Source organism: Rhineura floridana, chromosome 2, assembly GCF_030035675.1.
Source record: "Rhineura floridana isolate rRhiFlo1 chromosome 2, rRhiFlo1.hap2, whole genome shotgun sequence".
In the NCBI taxonomy this organism is placed as follows: domain Eukaryota; kingdom Metazoa; phylum Chordata; class Lepidosauria; order Squamata; family Rhineuridae; genus Rhineura; species Rhineura floridana.
In genome coordinates this window covers 171,069,352-171,087,012 of record NC_084481.1, presented here as the reverse complement: position 1 = coordinate 171,087,012, position 17,661 = coordinate 171,069,352, and the positions used below count along the sequence as shown (strand labels likewise).

General features: G+C 44.1%; 1 protein-coding gene across 1 annotated transcript; it reads left to right on the top strand.

Moving 5' to 3' along the window:
- The first annotated feature begins 13,911 nt into the window (after positions 1 to 13,911).
- INAFM2 (InaF motif containing 2) lies at positions 13,912 to 17,448 on the top strand. Its single transcript, XM_061611456.1, has one exon. The coding sequence runs from the start codon at positions 14,382 to 14,384 to the stop codon at positions 14,730 to 14,732; it is 351 nt and encodes a 116-aa protein (XP_061467440.1). The 5' UTR covers positions 13,912 to 14,381; the 3' UTR covers positions 14,733 to 17,448.
- Positions 17,449 to 17,661: the final 213 nt, after the last annotated feature.

Here is a 17,661-nt window from a genome sequence, read left to right as displayed (position 1 = left end):
ACAAGCCTGTCCTGAGAAATGGCGTAGGATTGATATTTTAAGGTGTAACATTATGTTGTGTGCATGATAAGCAATTTGCCAAACCAGTACAGTTGTAACTTTTTGCATATATTGGTGTTGGTGAAGTACACAACTGCTAAAGATTTGAAAACCCAAGGGATCACAAAATGCTTTTTCATTGTGATGCTGGGCAATGCCTTCCCTTTTCCTACCAACGGCCATTTCAGGCTTTTTCTTTGGGGAAAATCTCCTTTGTTTCTCTTTCAGGTTAGACCACACTTCCATATTCTGTTGTTTGCATGTGTTTTTATACTGTCAGAGCTTTTTTATGTTGCTGATCCAATAGTCCTGGTTTAAGTTTAGGATTCTTACCTTCCCCCCCCTTCCTTGTGGGGCTCTGCAGGATAGACTGAAATTAAAATAGATATAGCTTCCCTTCAGTATGGAAAAGCAGCATGCATGGAAGCTTCATCTGTTGAATTTCTGCCAAGTGTCAGGGGAAAAAATTGTTGCAACCCTATTAGCATCATGCATCAGGGATGGGGAACCTGTGGCCCTCCAGATGTTGTGTCAGGGATGATGGGATTTGTAGTCCAACAGCATCCAGGGAGGGTCACATGTTGCTTATCCCTGATATATGAGAATGGCTCTGTTTTTTAAAAAAAAAACTTAGCAAAGCTTCTGGAAACAATGCCAAAATGTCAGCTACACAGATACAAAGTTTCTCACGCTGCTGTGAACTCTGCCTTAGATCATTGAGCTTGGTCAAGCTGCAGTGTGGAAGCCAAGTTTCATCCCAGAGAGAGCAAGCTCTATGCTGGGACATGTTTTGGGTTGGATGGTCCCTTTCTTCTTTCAGCAGACAGAGGCTCTGTGCTTTTAACATCTTTTGGAGATATCCAGCAAAGTGCTTCTGCTAATAGTGCTAGTGTACTGCTTTTGGCTATGCAAGGGAACTTCTCCTTCCTCTTACCATGTGCCCCCTAAATCTTTTCTGGGTTTCTCCAGAACAGATTTGGGACAGTGTGATGGGTGCACGAGGAGAGGGGAGGGAGGAAAAGTTCCATTGAGCAAGCAGCAGTTCTTGTGTTAGTGGCAGCACTTTGTTGGATCCTGCCTTATATGACTAGTCCTTGCTTGGTCCCTGTCAGTTTCACAGACCAGTGGGGATCAGTGTGGGCTGAAGAACTATGGGCCTCTGGAAACAGTGACCAGAACCATAGAAAAACAGCAGCAGGATTGAGCATTTAGGTCATCCTCTAGAGCAGCCTTTTTCAACCAGTGTGCCTCCAGATGTTGTTGGACCACAACTCCCATCAGCCTCAGCCAGCATTGCCAATGGTCAGGAAAGATGGGAGTTGTGGTCCAACAACATCTGGAGGCACACTGGTTGGGAAAGGCTGCTATAGAGTCTAAAACACCATTCTTCAACCTTGAGTTCCCATATGTTGTCGGACTACAACTCCCATCAATCCCAGCCAGTTTAGCCAATGGCCAAGGATGATGGGAATTGTAGTCCAACAACATCTGGGGACCCAAGGTTGAAGAACACTGCTTTAGGGTGCTCAAAGTGGGTTGAGATGTAATGGCAACCTCATAGGAACATAGGAAGCTCCCTTATTCACAGTCAGACCATTGGTCCAGTATTGTCTGCACTGACTGGCTAAGGCTCTGATTGAACCGTACTTTCTCCTCCTCTGTCAGTACTAACATGCAAACATGAACTTTCTGTTTCATCCTCACCTGTCTGAAGGCTTCCAGGTCAAAAGGGAGACTTTATACAAAATGAGAGATTGAACAGACCTTCTTATTCATCTTTGTCTTCTGTTATTAGGCATTTGTAAATGTTCCACCCAAAGCAATTTGTAAGCATGATATTGTTATGGGATTGAGGGTTGAGATAGATTATTTGGGGGGGTCATCCCCTTCAAGCACAGGAACCTGGAATCTGGAAGTGGCATCTGCAGTGGAAAAAAACCCACACCACTGGTCAGACTAGTTTCCTTTGCTAATCTAATAGTTTAGCAAGGTCAGCCTGTGAGTCAGGGCTGGCTCCAAAGGGGAGCCAGGTGGGGCCCTGATTAAGGGCCCCTGGGGCTACAGGGGCCCCTCAGGGCCCCTCCACTCCCCTTCCGTGATTCACGGCAGGATTGCTGCAGGGGATTGCACAGCGAGAGCTCCAGAGCCCCCGCCATTCCCTTGCTCAACCTACCTTTCTCGGCTGTTGTGCAGTTGCGCACACAGCGCTGCACTTAACCAAGATGGTGGCTGAGGTTTTCCTAAGGGGCTGAAGCCTCTGCCACCATCTTGGCTGATGGCACGCATGCCGTGAATCGCGGAAGGGGAGCGGAGGGGCTCAGGGCAGGCTTGTGCCCAAGGGCCCTGGCATGTCTGGGGCCTGTCCTGCTGTGAGTAAATGGATTTATTGAATGGGCAATCTGTATACCCAAAGGGATGTGGCCTAGAGAGATCTTGTGGCTATTGGCCCTCTTTTCAGAGGAGAGGCCCCCCCCCCCATCCTGGAGCCAAAGAGAGGCTTCTGATTTTTAGTCTAGGCAGAGGAGAAGCTGGGAAATAGAAAGACACACAGAGAGGCCTGCTCTCTGCACTATGGCTTGGGGGCACCTCCCTACAAGCCTGATGGAAAAGCAAGATCTATTGGACTGTTAATGCTGTGAACCCCTCCATCTTAAGCTCAGGTTGTGCATATGTGTAAATTAACCATATCTCATAAAAACACCATAGTCTCTGCTGCCCTTCTTTCCAAGGAAACCAAACTCTGGGTAAGTGCAGGAACCCCTGGAAGTCTCACACTGCTCAGAGATTGGGGTGACATGCATCAATGTCAATCATCTTTACGGCCATGCAAGGCAGGCCAAGTTGATATTTCTAAACTAAAGATGGGAGAGACTGAGGCATAGTGACAGTGGCTTGCCTAAACCTACCCAAGGAGTCCATGGCAGATGGAGGTCTTCCCACAACACTGTACATGTTCTTAACCACTAAAGTTACCCCAGCTCTGTTGGACTGCACCACGCATCAATCAAGTCAACCCTATCCAATAGTAACATTTTGGAATGTGATAAAAAGAGGGTGGGGTCTGCAAAATAGAATATTCCCACCCTAGCTGCTGTACAAGATAAGGAGGTAGTTTTGTAGGGCACAGAGACAGCACTTACCTATGTGGGACACTGGGGGACTGCGGTGTGTGAGGAAGTATTTCCTTCCAGAAGCAATTACAAGCTAAAGTATAATGAAGGAAAATCAGATGGCAAAATGTGCTTTGTGGTGGAAACTAAAACCATGGGGGGGGGAAGTGAGCTTATTGAAAGAAGAATCTGTAGCCATTGGGCAACCCCCCCCCCAAATATTAGGTCCCAGTTGAGCATTTCTGGAAGGGGTTGAACTTCAAGGGACATGATGGGTTGAAAATGAGGAGGCATGCAGTGTGCATAGTACAAGAATGAAGTGATTCTGTGTAAAGGCAGCACATTTATAGCCAGTAAAAAGGAGTGATTCGCTGCTCAAGATTATAATTACCTTTTGGAAAGCGTGCCACTGCCCGGGGCCAGTAAGATGAATGCTGTGGCTGAGCTTCTGTGAGAGCTGAATACTTTTATAACAGTCTGTATCCTTTGTTGCATTTCAAGCTAGGTTAATGAGGGTAAAGAAAGCTCAGCCCTTCAGGGGGTTCAACCTGCTTTAGTCCCAAAGACCCACAAGTGTTTCTCATTGCATAACCCCAGAAGCCCATTTTAATAATGTAAAGACCGTTTGGTGAGAGTTCTGGATTTATTTATTTATTGAGGCGGTGGGGAGGCGAGAAATAGGCTACCATTTTCTGAACGATTGTTAAGAATGGTCGGTGAATCAAATGCCAACACCTGGAATTTGCCTCAGGGCAGCTCTCTGGCCTTCACCAGCTCCTAATCATCAGACTCCTAATCCTTACACTCTGAGGGACTCAGAGGAAGGTTTGTGTTTAAAAACAAAACATGTCCTGCTTCTTTCTGATATTTATGTCCCGCCTCTCCTCCCAGGAGCTCAAGATGGTGGGGTGGGTTAAGCTGAGAAAATAGTGACTGGCCTGAGGTCATCCGGTGAGTTTGATGACCAAGTGGGGATTTGAACCCAGGTCTTCTAGGTCCTAGCCCAGCCCTCTGTCTACTATACCATGTTTGAGACAAGAGCCAGACAGTGACCATAGCCATTTAAGATAGGGGAGACCAAGTGCTGCCACAGGTGCCACAAGTGGAATAGCCAGCAGGATTATGGGGTACAACTGAGCAGGAGCAGATAAGACCACAAACTTGTGGATTACATACAGTTAGATTTTCTATCTGCTCTAGAGAAAAGTATGCCAATGCAGAGTGGCTGCATACATAGTGTGCAGTATTGTTATGTATTATATTTGTATGCCATCCTTCCTGTATAAAGCTCAATGGTCTCCTGTTTTACTTTCACAACAACCCTGAGAGGTGGGCTTGGCTGAGAGAGTTTGACTGGCTTGGCTGAGAGAGTTCATCACATACTGGTCTTCATGGCTGGATCAGGATTTGAAAATCCAGTCACAGTACAACACGCTAGCCTCTACGTGACAAAAGCAAGCCTCTTGTGCATGGGTGATGTCCTTTTGGCTACATAAGGACTGGGACTCAGGGAATGAGTTTGCTATTAATATATACAAGTTGGGACCCACAACAAAATGTTGCAGTGTATCCCTGGTGTGTGCACGCTACCCAAGTCTGTAACCTGTATCACACTTCATGTGCAGATTAGTCAGAAGTGCATTTTTTTATTTTAGCTTTTGAACATTTAAAAGTACAGCCAGTCTTTATGCAAGTAAGTCAAGCATGGGGCTTCTGCATGCAACTGGGTGCTTGTTTGGGCCTGGAAAGAGCTTGACAGGAGCAATTTAACTAGACTGATCTTTGCTGCGATCTCAGAGGCATGGGGGATTTTTGAGAATTCAGATCAGCCTCAGCCTCATCTATGATCCACATATTAACAGCGGACTATATTGCAGACAGAAAGCCAGTGTGGTGTAGTGGTTAAGGTGTTGGACTATGACCTGGGAGACCAGGGTTCGAATCCCCACACAGCCATGAAGCTCACTGGGTGACCTTGGGCCAGTCACTGCCTCTCAGCCTCAGAGGAAGGCAATGGTAAACCCCCTCTGAATACTGCCTACCATGAAATCCCTATTCATAGGGTCGCCATAAGTCGGGATCGACTTGAAGGCAGTCCATATTGCAGACAGCTCTCTCTTAGAATAGTCCTGAACAGAGGTATAACAGCAAACTACCCTGCAGATAGAGGTGTTGTATACTATTCTTTCAGCCCGTCTTACAATATGAGGATAAAAGCAATGGATTATTCTGCAAGGTTGTTGTACATTCACAATTTCAGCCCGATCCCCAATGTACACTGTAAATACAATACTATTGGACAACTGTTCAGCATTGTTGTAAACTACTCAAAGACTGACCTGTAGCATTTATTGTGAACGATACTGCAGGGCTATCATAACCCATTCTCTCTCAGCTACAGCCCTGTCCATCCTGCAATAAGGACAAGAAATTGCATCTGCTTTAGAATTTGAATGAAAAGAATTTTAAAATGTTTCATCCTCAGTAAGATCAGAGTTAGAAAGAGGAAGAACACTTCTCTTTCTGCTTCTTTTTTGGGTTGTTTGGGGGACACAGTGGTGCCCTATCCCAGGTACATTTCTCCACTGATTTCTTTGAGAAGCTCTCACTTCCAACCCTGGGGAGATTTTTTAAAAAAGCTTCCAGACCATGAGATAGTTCTCTTGGACCTTTTATATCTATGTGCCTCTTCCTTATCTTCCTCTTTCAGCCACTCCATTCCTTTCCCCCTCTCACAAAGGCCAACATTCTGCGGGTGCTGCACATACTCCGTTCTCATTCATCTGGTTTTTTTTTGGGGGGGGTGTCTTCCAATTCAACATTTTTGTATTTCTGAAAATAGCCAAAAGCTATCAACATAGATGGCTTTCAAAGGGGGTGACATTCATGGAGGATATGGCTATCAATGGCTACGCTCGTCGTATTTTATGTTATTTGTCTTATGTGCGCAACACCACAGCAACCATATTCTAATCAGCCCGTTTCACAAAAGGTGACAAAAATGTAAATTAGAAGCCAGCAAACCCCTTACGTGATCAAAGATAGCTCTTCCTCTGTGAGAAGTCCTTTTTGTTGATTTTGGTACATCCATTGTACATCTATGGTGGGAAACCTTTTTTCAGTCCAAGAATCATGTTTGCTTCTGAGCAGTCTTCTAGGGGCCATATACCAGTGGTGGAAGGGGCCAGAGGCCAAAGTGGGTGGAACAACATATGTTAATTTCGCCATTGTACAGTAAACTTGTTTCTACACACAATCACACACCCCTGTTTCCATCCAGGCAAGCACAAGACATTTTGAGTTCTAGGACACAGTCCTGCCAGGCACAAACACTAAAAAAAAAGGTGTAAAGCAGAGTCAGTGAGGGGTGTGGCCTGAGGAGAATTCCAAGGGCATATAGAGAACCTGGAGGGCCACATTCATCCCTTCCTCCCCCCCCCCATATTTTTTCCTGGATTACTTGTTCCTCTGCCTAAATAATTGGGCCCATCACATTCAGAGTCTCCGTCCCTTTTGATATTTTTAGTGTTTGCTTAACATTTTGCCAGGTTTAGCCTTTTCTGTCTGTCACTTTGATAAATCATACTAGTATAATGCACAAATCCCTTTAAACATATATACTCCTGTGTATTTTCTCATGTGATTTGTTAAATGTTATATGGTTAGTTTTTCCTACATGGAGCTATGTAGTCTTTAAAACAGAGGTCACTTTTAAGTTTTTGCCTTTTGCTAGATTTCCAGTGATCCGCACTGCCTGGGCAGAGACAGGAAGTTTCTGCCTGGGAGTTGCCCCATCTTGTTTGAGTAGGGATCTGTAAACTCTTGCACCATGGTAACCCAAGCTTGATGCCACTGCTGTTAGCACCTAGGATCAATGTTAAGCCAAAGTCCAGCTTAGCTAATGAGTATGGATAGCCTTCTCTATGCCTTCAGTTCCATTTTCTTAATGACAAAACACAGATTTACTGTTATGTGTTTTGCCTGTATATATGCATGTGTTTGAAGATTTAAATACTGATTTACTTTTATTAGGTGGCTGTATAGTATTTCAGTAATGGTCTACACTATGCATTTTTATTTGTGAGAATGCATTCTCCATCCTTACAGTGTAAAAGCAATTAATTTTATTTAACAAAATTTATATACCTCTTGATTGTAATAAAGGGCCAGTAGTATAGTCCAATATGTCTTCAAACCATGAATGCCCTCCTTCAACATTTGCCAACCTAGCGCCCTCCAGATATCTTAGACTAAAATGCACATCTGCCCCAGCCAGCACAACTACATAATGCACAAATAGGGCTATGTGCACAACCTATGTGTGTCTTTAATCCAGTATAATCACCTCAGCATGCTAGTTTAGGTTCAGGTTGTGTCTCACTTTGCTGTTTAAAACACAGGTGATCATCAGGCTTGGAAGCCAACTGAGATGTGTAGGAACATACATGTGTATGTATTTTACACGACACTTATGAGAGATGGGAACTTTCACATGCATTGTTCTGAAAATGTGTTTAATCAGTTCAAATACCCATAATGGCACTATTATGCCAATTATGTGCAAATAGCAAGACATTTTATTATACAAAATAATTTGACAAGAATGCAGTGCAGTAAAGTTAAAGGTATGTTTTCTTAAAACAAACAAACAAGCACCAGTATATTCAATTTAATATCCTGACCCATTCACATTCCTAATCTAAAGAAATAGAAATAAACCCATAATAGAAATAAAGCAGTGGAGTTATGACACTCCTAGAAAACAAAGAAGATTGCAGTGTTTTTACCTGTGCTGTGCCTAGAGATGCTCTTGCTGCTTTTAATGATGTCATGTGTACATGTAGCCCAAGTAGCTTAGGCTAAGATCTCTATGCCAAGAGTTTCCATAAGGGACTCACAAGCCCTATGGTTGCTCTAGGTTAGGATCTCAATGAAGGAAAATCATGCCATAAACCTTTCTGCCTCGCAACTGGTCTGCTTTTGCGCTAAGATGTTCCTCACAGGAAAAGTGTGCAGTGTAGAGTGAAGTGCAAATGAGTATGCAGCCACCACCAGAGGTTAGGATCTGGAGTTTCCATGCTCAAGTTTCCAAACTTAAGACTCATAAGCTCTGCCAATGCAGTGACTCTGAGTTCTGGGATGGAAGCCAGGGAGAATAACTCGGCAATAGAAGCTGCTTACCTTACTGCATCTGAGTCTGGTGAACACTAGTTGTAATAATGATGATGAAGCAAGATGCTGATAATTATGACTTTCTGAATAGGCTAAAATCAATCCCTTTCTCTAACATTCTAGTCTCAAGGGTTAGGGGACATGATAGAGGGGGCACAGTAGAGGGGACATATATAGTCGATCACTCCTGCATATACCATCTTATCAGGAGATCTGTTCCACACAACACAGGAAGCAGAGGTTTAGCATTGTGGCACTGACACTTTGGAATCCCCCCCTCCAAATATTAGACAGGCACCATCTCTGTTATCTTTTCAGTACCTACCGAAGACCCTCCTCTTTTAACAAGCCTTTTAAAAGACCTTATCCCAGTCTGTGTCTGTATTGGAATTGCTTTTTAAGATGTTTTTAAAGATATTTTGTTTTAATATGTTTTTAAAGATGTTTTGTTTTAATGTGCTCTCTCTATGGTGAAATGTAAGGTACAAATTCCTGCATTTGGGGGAAACAGTCTTTGTCCTACTAATACTAACATGTCATAAATTAAGCCTGGGTTGACACTTGGGTCTGTGTATGGGAGCTTTTCTCAGTCACATCTCCATCGTATCAATAATTATAAATATTGGCCTAATTGCAAATTCTGAAGTCAGAAAGTCTGTTCCCACATTTTTAAGTCACAAACAAGATAAGGTTCACGAAGGGGCTGACTCCCAAAATGCAATGCAAGCAAGACAGTTTACCCTGATCCACTGAGATGAACCAAAGAAAAAGTCAGGTCAAGTGCCCTCCATTTCCAGAGGGTGGAAATGACAAGGTAACAGATTTTGTCGAAGCATTAGAAGATGCTTCCTAGCAACAAGAGCTGTTTCACTGCCAAGGGAGGTGATGGCTCTCCTTCATTGAAGACATTTAAGATCTTCAGAGGCTGAATGGCCAACTGTCAGGGTGCTGTACTTGCATCCATTGCAGATCCTGCATTGAGCAGTGGGGTTGGTCTAGATGGCCTCCAAGATCTTCCAGCTCCATGATTCTAAGACTCAATTTACCTATTGCCATCCTCTGGTATTTAACCCATGCCCCCAGCACCTGAATAGGAGAAGAAAGATCAATCATCTTCATCATCACACATGGAACGGTCGGGCAGCTGTTGGATAAACATAGCCACTTTGAAAATACATCTTTTCAGCTGAATATATTCTCATAAAGATGCATAAAAAATGATTTGCTGGCAGCAAAAAGGAAAACTAAAGCCCAGTGGCCGGAGAAGCCAGACATCTCTTAAGCCATTAATCCAATTCTCAAGCTTATGATTTCAAAGGTAGTGCAGAGAATCATCCTAGATCTAAATCTCTGATTTCTGAAGTCATTTTTATTTTTCTCTCCTTTTTTTAACAGCTAGAGGCTGATTCTCATGTGCGTGTTTTGTGTCACAGTTTTAGAGAGAAAGTTGCAGAAGCACTTGCAAGGAGGAAGCTACTAGTAGCTCTCAATAAGGAAGAGGGATCTACCACTTTCAACAGGGAAATTTGGGGTTCCAAATTTCCCAGAGGTATGAACATGCTCAGAACACAATGTGCCAAAGAGGAGATGGAGTAAGTATATACATATATATTTAAAAAGCCACTTTTTATTATAAAATGGACGGGGTCCTCTGGGGGCCATGGAGAACCTTCAGGGGGACATATAAGGCCTACAGATCACATTCAGCACCCCAATGTATACCATCACAAGGAAGAGCCCACCATACAGAACCTCCCTCTGTTGACAGCCATACAGCCCAGCATCATACATGCCCCCCTTGATTTCAGTTCTTCAGTTTTCCCAGCTGCTGCTTTTTAATGAGCCTTTTAATGAGCCATAACATTTAGAACCCAGGAATTTCATATCCTGCTAGAGTTTTGATCAGCAGATATCTTGCAGACTAGGTGTATCTGTGTTATATTTCTCTCTCTTTCTCTTTCAGCAGCATTGCCCACTTAAGGCAGATTTGCCGGGCTCCTGGGAACCGGAAGACCAATTCCCTCTTAATAAGGATTTTCTTCACCAATAGCCAGCCAGAGCACATAGATGGGGGTGGAGGGAGTCAAGATCTATCACAAGAGAAGGAAACTGCTGGAGACTGAATGTGTGTAGGGTTATTAGAATCTTAATGGTGGGGAAATTCCCGCTATCCTTATATTCTTTATTATATATTTTTTCATTCTACTTTCCTTAACATGTTTGTATGTATGCATGCTTTCTATTTCCCATATGCATTTATTTCTGTACTGATTTTAACATGGAAGAAAAAAGCATCCTGACCGTGTGAACTGTTCTATTTTAGTCAGCCAGCACTAAGTCCTTTTTGGAACCCTAATTGCAAATCAGCTTCTAATCACTCCCAAATCAACAAAGTTCTGTGAAGCCACAATGCTACAGTTTCACGAAACACAGAGGAGAGTGGTAAAAAACATGGGAGGGGGGGAATATTTCCCTTTCGCAAATTGCTTGCACTTTCCCCCATAATGAAATCACATTAACCTTTGATGTGGTTTTTTGTTTTGTTTTGTTTTGCCAGGTCAAAATTTCAGAAACAAGAGATATTCCCAAAATTATAATTGCTGAAATACAAAGCAGTCATTATGGCTGTAATCCTGTGCATATTATGTCTGAGTAGATATGCACTGAATTGTGTGAAATAAAGGACATCCATCATGATAAGGAACCAACAAAGTATGTGAAATAAAGAGGAACCGTGATGATATGGAACCACTGTGACTAGAAATAGGGGACTGTTCTTCAGAATGAGAGGTGTCAGGCAACTGTAATGGAAGATGCTCTTAAGGTTCTCCTCAACTACAAGCTTTGCTAGATCAGGAGTTACCAACATGGTGCCCTGGGGCACATATGCCCATAGACACCTTTCTCAGGGCGCACAAGGTTCCCTCCACCCACTGTAATTAGGCTTGAAAAATGCATCCTGTTGTAGCTAACAGAATAGATTGCAGTGTGTGTTTGGTTGGCATGTGTGTGGGGACCACAATAGTTTCTCTAGTTTGCAAATGTGCCCACAGGCCCAAAACATTTGGCAATCCCTGTATAACTAGAGAAGATCACTTTGAGAAAAGACATGAACTTGAAGGCCAGGGTCCTCACCTCTGAAAGGGGACTGCTAGCCATTTACAAGGCAACAGATGCCTCTCCTGAAATATGCCACCACCTTACATCTGAGGTGGCAACTGGCAGGCCAGCTAGTACTACTTAGAGGGCTGGGTTTGGACTTAGTACTGCTTGCTGCTGACATGAAATACAGGGACTCTTTATATAAATAAAGGTCTCTGAACATATTTCAGCCATTTGTTTCTACACATTCAAAAGCTGAATCAATGGTTTGAAGTGCTGTGAAAGAGAAATAGCTCCTGACAAGATCACCTCTTGACTTGTCCCTCTTTCAGCTGAAGACAAGTGCTCATGTAAACAACAGCCAGCTTGCCTGGATGGAGTTTGTAGCTTCAGAGACAAACACACAGCAGCCTATCCTTGACCCAAGAAGGCTAGCAAGAGGGTGTCAATGAAACCCAGCTGAATCAATTTACACCTATTTACCAGTCGCATTAAAAGAAAGGAAATACAAAGCAATTTATTTCCTAATAACTTCAGATAGAACAAATTAGATACACGTCACAGAACTTTTTTTATTCAAAATAGTTTAAAATGTTATCTGTCAGTATATGTCAGTACTGTAACTGAATTTCTAGAAATCCATTCAGGACTTTTGGGCAACTGAGGTGTATCTTTCATGAACCTTACATGACAAAGATGTTTGATCTATCTTTTTTCTTCTATCTATAAGTTTCACCATTTCACTGAATTTTGGCATTTGTACAACATTTCAAACTTTTGTCATCTACTAACAGATGTTTTGAGACGGTGTGATTTTAGCAGCAGTCAGCAGATCAGAGATCCAATTGTATGTTCATTTCTAATGATCCCAATGAAACAACCAAAGTGGTATGCTGTCATTCATTTACCCATCTCCTTTAGTATTCTGATCCAATATACCTATATTAAAGGACAGTTCCATCACATATATATAGAATCTGCAGAGGATGATTACACCACCATCCTTTGTTCTTAATGGTTCATATTCACAGTTTTGTTCAGTGTATTAAAACTCTGACTCAATTGGCAGTAATAAGAGTATTTTAAGGATTTTTTTTAAAAAAATTCTCAACATCAGATAGGCAGCTTCTCATTTTACTAGTCTTCATTGCTTAATTTCCATAATCTCTAATTTAAAAGTATTGGAACCAGTGAGCATTTTTCTTGCATCTCTCAACTCAATTTGTTCCAACTGAAAAAAAAATACAAATTGTTGGATTGTTAACCAACACTAAGATGCTTTTACTCCAGATGCTAATTGAGATGCTAATAATCAGACTACTCCAGATAATACCCCCAAGTTTCCCACTAGTGGAATTAAGACTCTCCACTAGACACACATGTATTTGGGGCAGGCAGATAAAATCAAATCTATTCCTTTAAATGCCCTTTTCAACTTAAAGAGTGGCTAAAATATATTAAATATCAACCTCCATGAAGGCTACAAACTTATACACACATATGCTTGGGCCTGAAGTCCATTAGGGGTTACTTCTGAGTAGGCATCTTGGGGCAGGAATAACAAAGGGATTTTAGAAAATGGCCAAGCACACCTAAACTTTGTGAAGTCCACAGTCCTGATGATCAGATATTAATTGAAAGTCTCCCAAAAAGATGAATAGATAGACCGCTTTTAGACCAAGGGGCTTTTTGGCTTCTTTTGCAAGGTGTGAAATGGGACTCACAAATGTCACCCGCAATGAGATCTGTGAGTCCCCGACAGTTTCCAGGAGCTGGTCTCGATCAGAAGCCGGGAGTCTCTTTTTGGACGTTCCAGCACACACCGGAAAGACGTGTCGCTAGCACGTCCACTTCCCTCGCTTGTCCTTTCGATACGTGCCACGACCAGATCACGGAAGGAACGCGAATATATGGCCATTCGCTCACATACACACTCGCTCTTAACATAGACAAGAATACATGGAAAACGAACGCCTGAAGCGGACTTCTCTCTAGAATGAGAGCGCATCGTGCAGCAATGCATGTACTGGAAAGAAAGTTCCACTCTCACGGCTCCCCCGCACCTCGAATAGCGTAGGATTGCAAGTTTGTTTAAGTGTATCTTTCGTTTTCTGTATTTCCCCACTAGCAGCGCCATCCTAATTATGTCTACTCAGAAGTAAGTCCCGTTGAATCAACCAGAGCCTTACAGTGCAATCCAATACAAGTCTACTCAGAAGTAAGGTCCATTGAGTTCAATGGGGCTTACACCCAGGTAAGTGCGTATTGGAGTGCAGCCGCTTCCCCAATACATACTTTTATGTTTGATGTGTATGGTAACAGCGTGCGCGTATGCGTGCATGTGGGGAGGCGGTGGTGCTTTGACGCCCCCTCCCCCGACGAAACCCAGCGATGTCTGGCACTCTGCCAAGTCACAGTCCGGGGTCGGTGGTCCTCCTGCTCGCCATTGCCATTTTAAGGCGCTGCAGCATTAGCTGCTCCTCTTCTGCGTCCACCAGACCTCACTAGCGGCGGCCCCTTTAATACCCGCCGCCTGCCCTGCTCGTCTGCTTAGCGCTACAGACAGACTGCCGGGAGAAAGACAAAGGCGCGCACCCTGAGAGAACAGCGGTAGAGGGCCAGGGACGCTGCCTGCCGCCGGGGTCCGATTGGCTTTCCCAGCCGCGACTGCTTTCCTCCAGCTGGTGCAGTTGCTGCTGCTTTCCTCCAGCTGGTGCGGTTGCTGCTGCTGCTGCTACCACCAGATTGCCGCCGAGCCGAGGCCATCGATCACCTTCCTCCGAGGCCCGCCCGTTGCAGCATCAGCTCCTCCGCCGCGGCCGCCTCCGCCTCCTCCATCTGCAGCCTCGGGGCATGTCGTGATGTGATCGGCGGCGCGTCCCTCGGGGGCCCATCCCCATCGGGAGCCTCAGCAAGACGGAGAGGGTGGTGGAGCAGCGGGCCAAAGGCCGCGCCCCCATGAAGGAAAAGGAGGCGGGGGCGGCCGGGGAGCGGGGCAAGCCGGCCACTTACACCGGGGACAAGAAGGCGCGCATGGCGGCCAAGACCAACAAGAAGTGGGTGCGCTTAGCCACCGTGCTGGCCTACGTACTCTCCGTCTCGCTGGCCGCCATCGTCCTGGCCGTCTATTACAGCCTGATTTGGCAACCGGTGCGGGGCGGCAGTCAGACGCACACCCAGCCACAGCCCCCCGGATCGGTCACCGGCCCCGGCGCGCCTGCACCCAGCCACGGAGACCCCACGACGAGGACGCTCGAAGAAGGAGCCTTTTCCACACCCACGAGTAAGCCAGATGGCGGGACGCCGTAGGGACTCGAACCGGCCCAGGAGGCCGGAGGTACAACCCCCCAAAGCCACCGTGTTGCACCGGCTCAGTCGGAGGCACTCATCGCGGAGTACAAGGGAAGCCACGCGATCGGAGCTCGACGGCCGCTGGAGCAAGCGAGGACCCCGGATGGCCTTTGCCTCGCCCCCCCCCTCCCCGATCTCTTGCAGTCATGTTGTCCTGGACGCAGGCCCCCGCTCTTGGCGCTGGACTCGGAAACGCTGGGAGATTTAGAGACACTTCTCTTCTTGGCTTGTCCCTTGGCTTCCCCTCCCTGGGACTCGAGCAGGGAAAACTGTGACGGTTTTTAGTTTTTACAAATACGCTTTATTAATCAGTAAATGGGAGGGGGGAGCCACGTGAAATGGAGCTCAGGTATGACAGCCTATCTGAAATGTACCCCGATGCATTTCCTTTGTATCCTTGTGTATAAACCTCTTTGTATACAGATGCACTTAGTTAATGCATAGAAAGGAGCTATATAATCTATATCCTGTACACACAGAGAGATGGGGAAGATACTGAATGGTATTTAAAGGGCTATTGGGGAAAGCTTGCTTTGAAAGTCACAGCTAATGTGGGGGCCAAAAGGGTTGCCTCTTCCTCAAAGCCCAGGTATAGCACTGCTGATTTGATGCAAAGCTTGACACATCTTTGTTAATTCATTGTTTTCTCAGTTTTCAGCAGAGCCGACACTTGAATTCATCTTGTGCTATAAACATGTCCAAAGGGAATTTATTCCTGTCATTTTAGAGTTGTCATGTTCCTCTGGCCTCATGACTATGCTTGTTTAGAGGGTTAACCTTTGGGATATTTGTTCCCGACCTTTTCCCAAGCAAAGTACTTCGGACTCTCACGTTTCTGTTTCAGTTGTGTGTTGTAATTGCTCCCACTGTCCCATCCTAAATCTTGGGCATAAACTCACATTGATTTCAGTGCTTAGGTTTACAATGTTGTTTTTCCCAATTTGTGTTGATTTTACCTTTCCTGCTGCCAATGGCTATCCTCTTCTTCCCAGCAGTGAAGAAGGCCAAGTGGAAGTAGCTACCCTTTGGCTATGGTTTTCATATGGGAATCCCAAAACCATCCTTCTCCCCTTTTGCTCTCTTTGCTTGCTGGAACCATTCCTGGGGCTTCCAGAAAGAAGTGAGTTGGATTTTAATGCCATACAGCCATTGCTGCAAGGTCAGATTCTACGATGGTATAAACGTTCCAGCGCTAGATTGGTAAAACAGCTAATGTAGCCACTATTGTATAGACATGTAGATGTATCTGGAATTAGGTTCCCCAGCATCTGACTGTCTAGCTTCTGCTCTTGAACTTATGTCAGAGGCCTGGTATTTTATTTTATTTGCTTCTTGATTAGGGAATTAAAATACATTAGCGTATGAACAGACAACAGTCATGCTTTTCTCTAATGAGAGAAGAACATGGTTTAAAACCCACTGCTTAGGCATAGTTGAAATGCAGGCTTTTAAAAAACAAATGTTTTTTTCCTGGCAGCTCATAGCATTAAGTTCTCTAGATTAGTTTCTAATCATTTCCACCATGGTTGCTTTGTATACTACACCTTTCCACAGACACATCATTCTTGGTGTCGGAAAAATTATCTACACAAAGAATCTTGTGGTCCCTTAAAGCTTATTGCATCAGATGTAACAGAGACATCATTTTATACCAAGATATATGTGTTATCCTTTAGGGCTCCACAAGCCTCTTTTTGATGTTTTTACTGGAAAAGACTAATATGGCTGCCTCTCTGGAACCTGGACACTGTCATGTGTCACACCTCTGTTTTGTCTGCTGCGGGATGGACAGCAGCTACCTGATCTGTGGTCCTGCAGTGACAAGGAGATTGATTTCTCCATAGGAAACGGTAACCAATGAAGTAGCCCTAAGTCCACCATGCTGCAGTAGAGGGAAGTTTGGAAGTATGCAATGCAAATCCTATACATGTGTACTTGGAAGTGAGCCCCACTGATTTCAGTAGGATTTACTCCCAGGTAAGTGTGTATAAGATTGAAGCCTGACTGGCGTGAGCACTGACAGCAGCATGCTGCGTGGGTCTTGAAACCACTGAATCAGTGTGTTGTGTAGCTGCTCAATACTTGTTAACTGCTTTACTTAACGGCTTTGTACTAAGCAAGCTTGCAAGCTGCCTCCTTCTGTTCACCTGTATCCAGTGGCTGAAGTAGCAAACTCAAAAAAACCCCAGAAATTTTACAACTGAAGGATATAATAGTGACCTCTGATGGGTGCATTATGTTGGGGAGGCCACAGGCCTTTGAGGGGGAAAAACATGACAATTCCCCCCTTTATTTATTCAAGTAAATAGCAAAATATGTGCCCTTAGGGGGATTTTCAGTATATTTTTTGATATGTTGTACAGTTAATACTGCTAGTCAGACATTTTGAACATGTAAGGACAAATCTGTGACATTCTGAATGGTTAATGCTCAGAAAAAAATGAAATGAAATGTTGGGAAAATTGCTTTGATATTGGGCTGTCAAGCAACTAACCTTCTGTACGGTTGCCACTGAACGTCAGATTTGAATAGATTTAAATTTAAAGTTGTAAACATGCTCTGTTGTCTATATCTAATTCAGCCATGTAAGCTATGTCTGTCTTCAGAAGTTCTGTATATTTTTAAAAAAATATTTTTAAGGTGAAAAAAAATACACTGAGATTTCTGCCTAAAACTTGTATGCTTTTTGACATTTTTTTTTTAAAAAAAACCAGCATCTCATTCATTCAAGCAGTATTATCCTTCCCTATTTACAGATGCAGGGAATGGAAACAGGCTGTCAAGCTTCTCACTGTTTTCATTCTACATCCTCTTTAACCAACTGTTTGGTTTGTATATTCTCCAGACAGACATGAGGGTGGGCAAATTTAAATATTGTTGTGGAGAG

What these genes read in the sequence shown, in the direction of transcription:
- INAFM2 (XM_061611456.1), top strand. Translation starts at nt 14,382, where the DNA reads ATGAAGGAAAAGGAGGCGGGGGCGGCCGGGGAGCGGGGCAAGCCGGCC.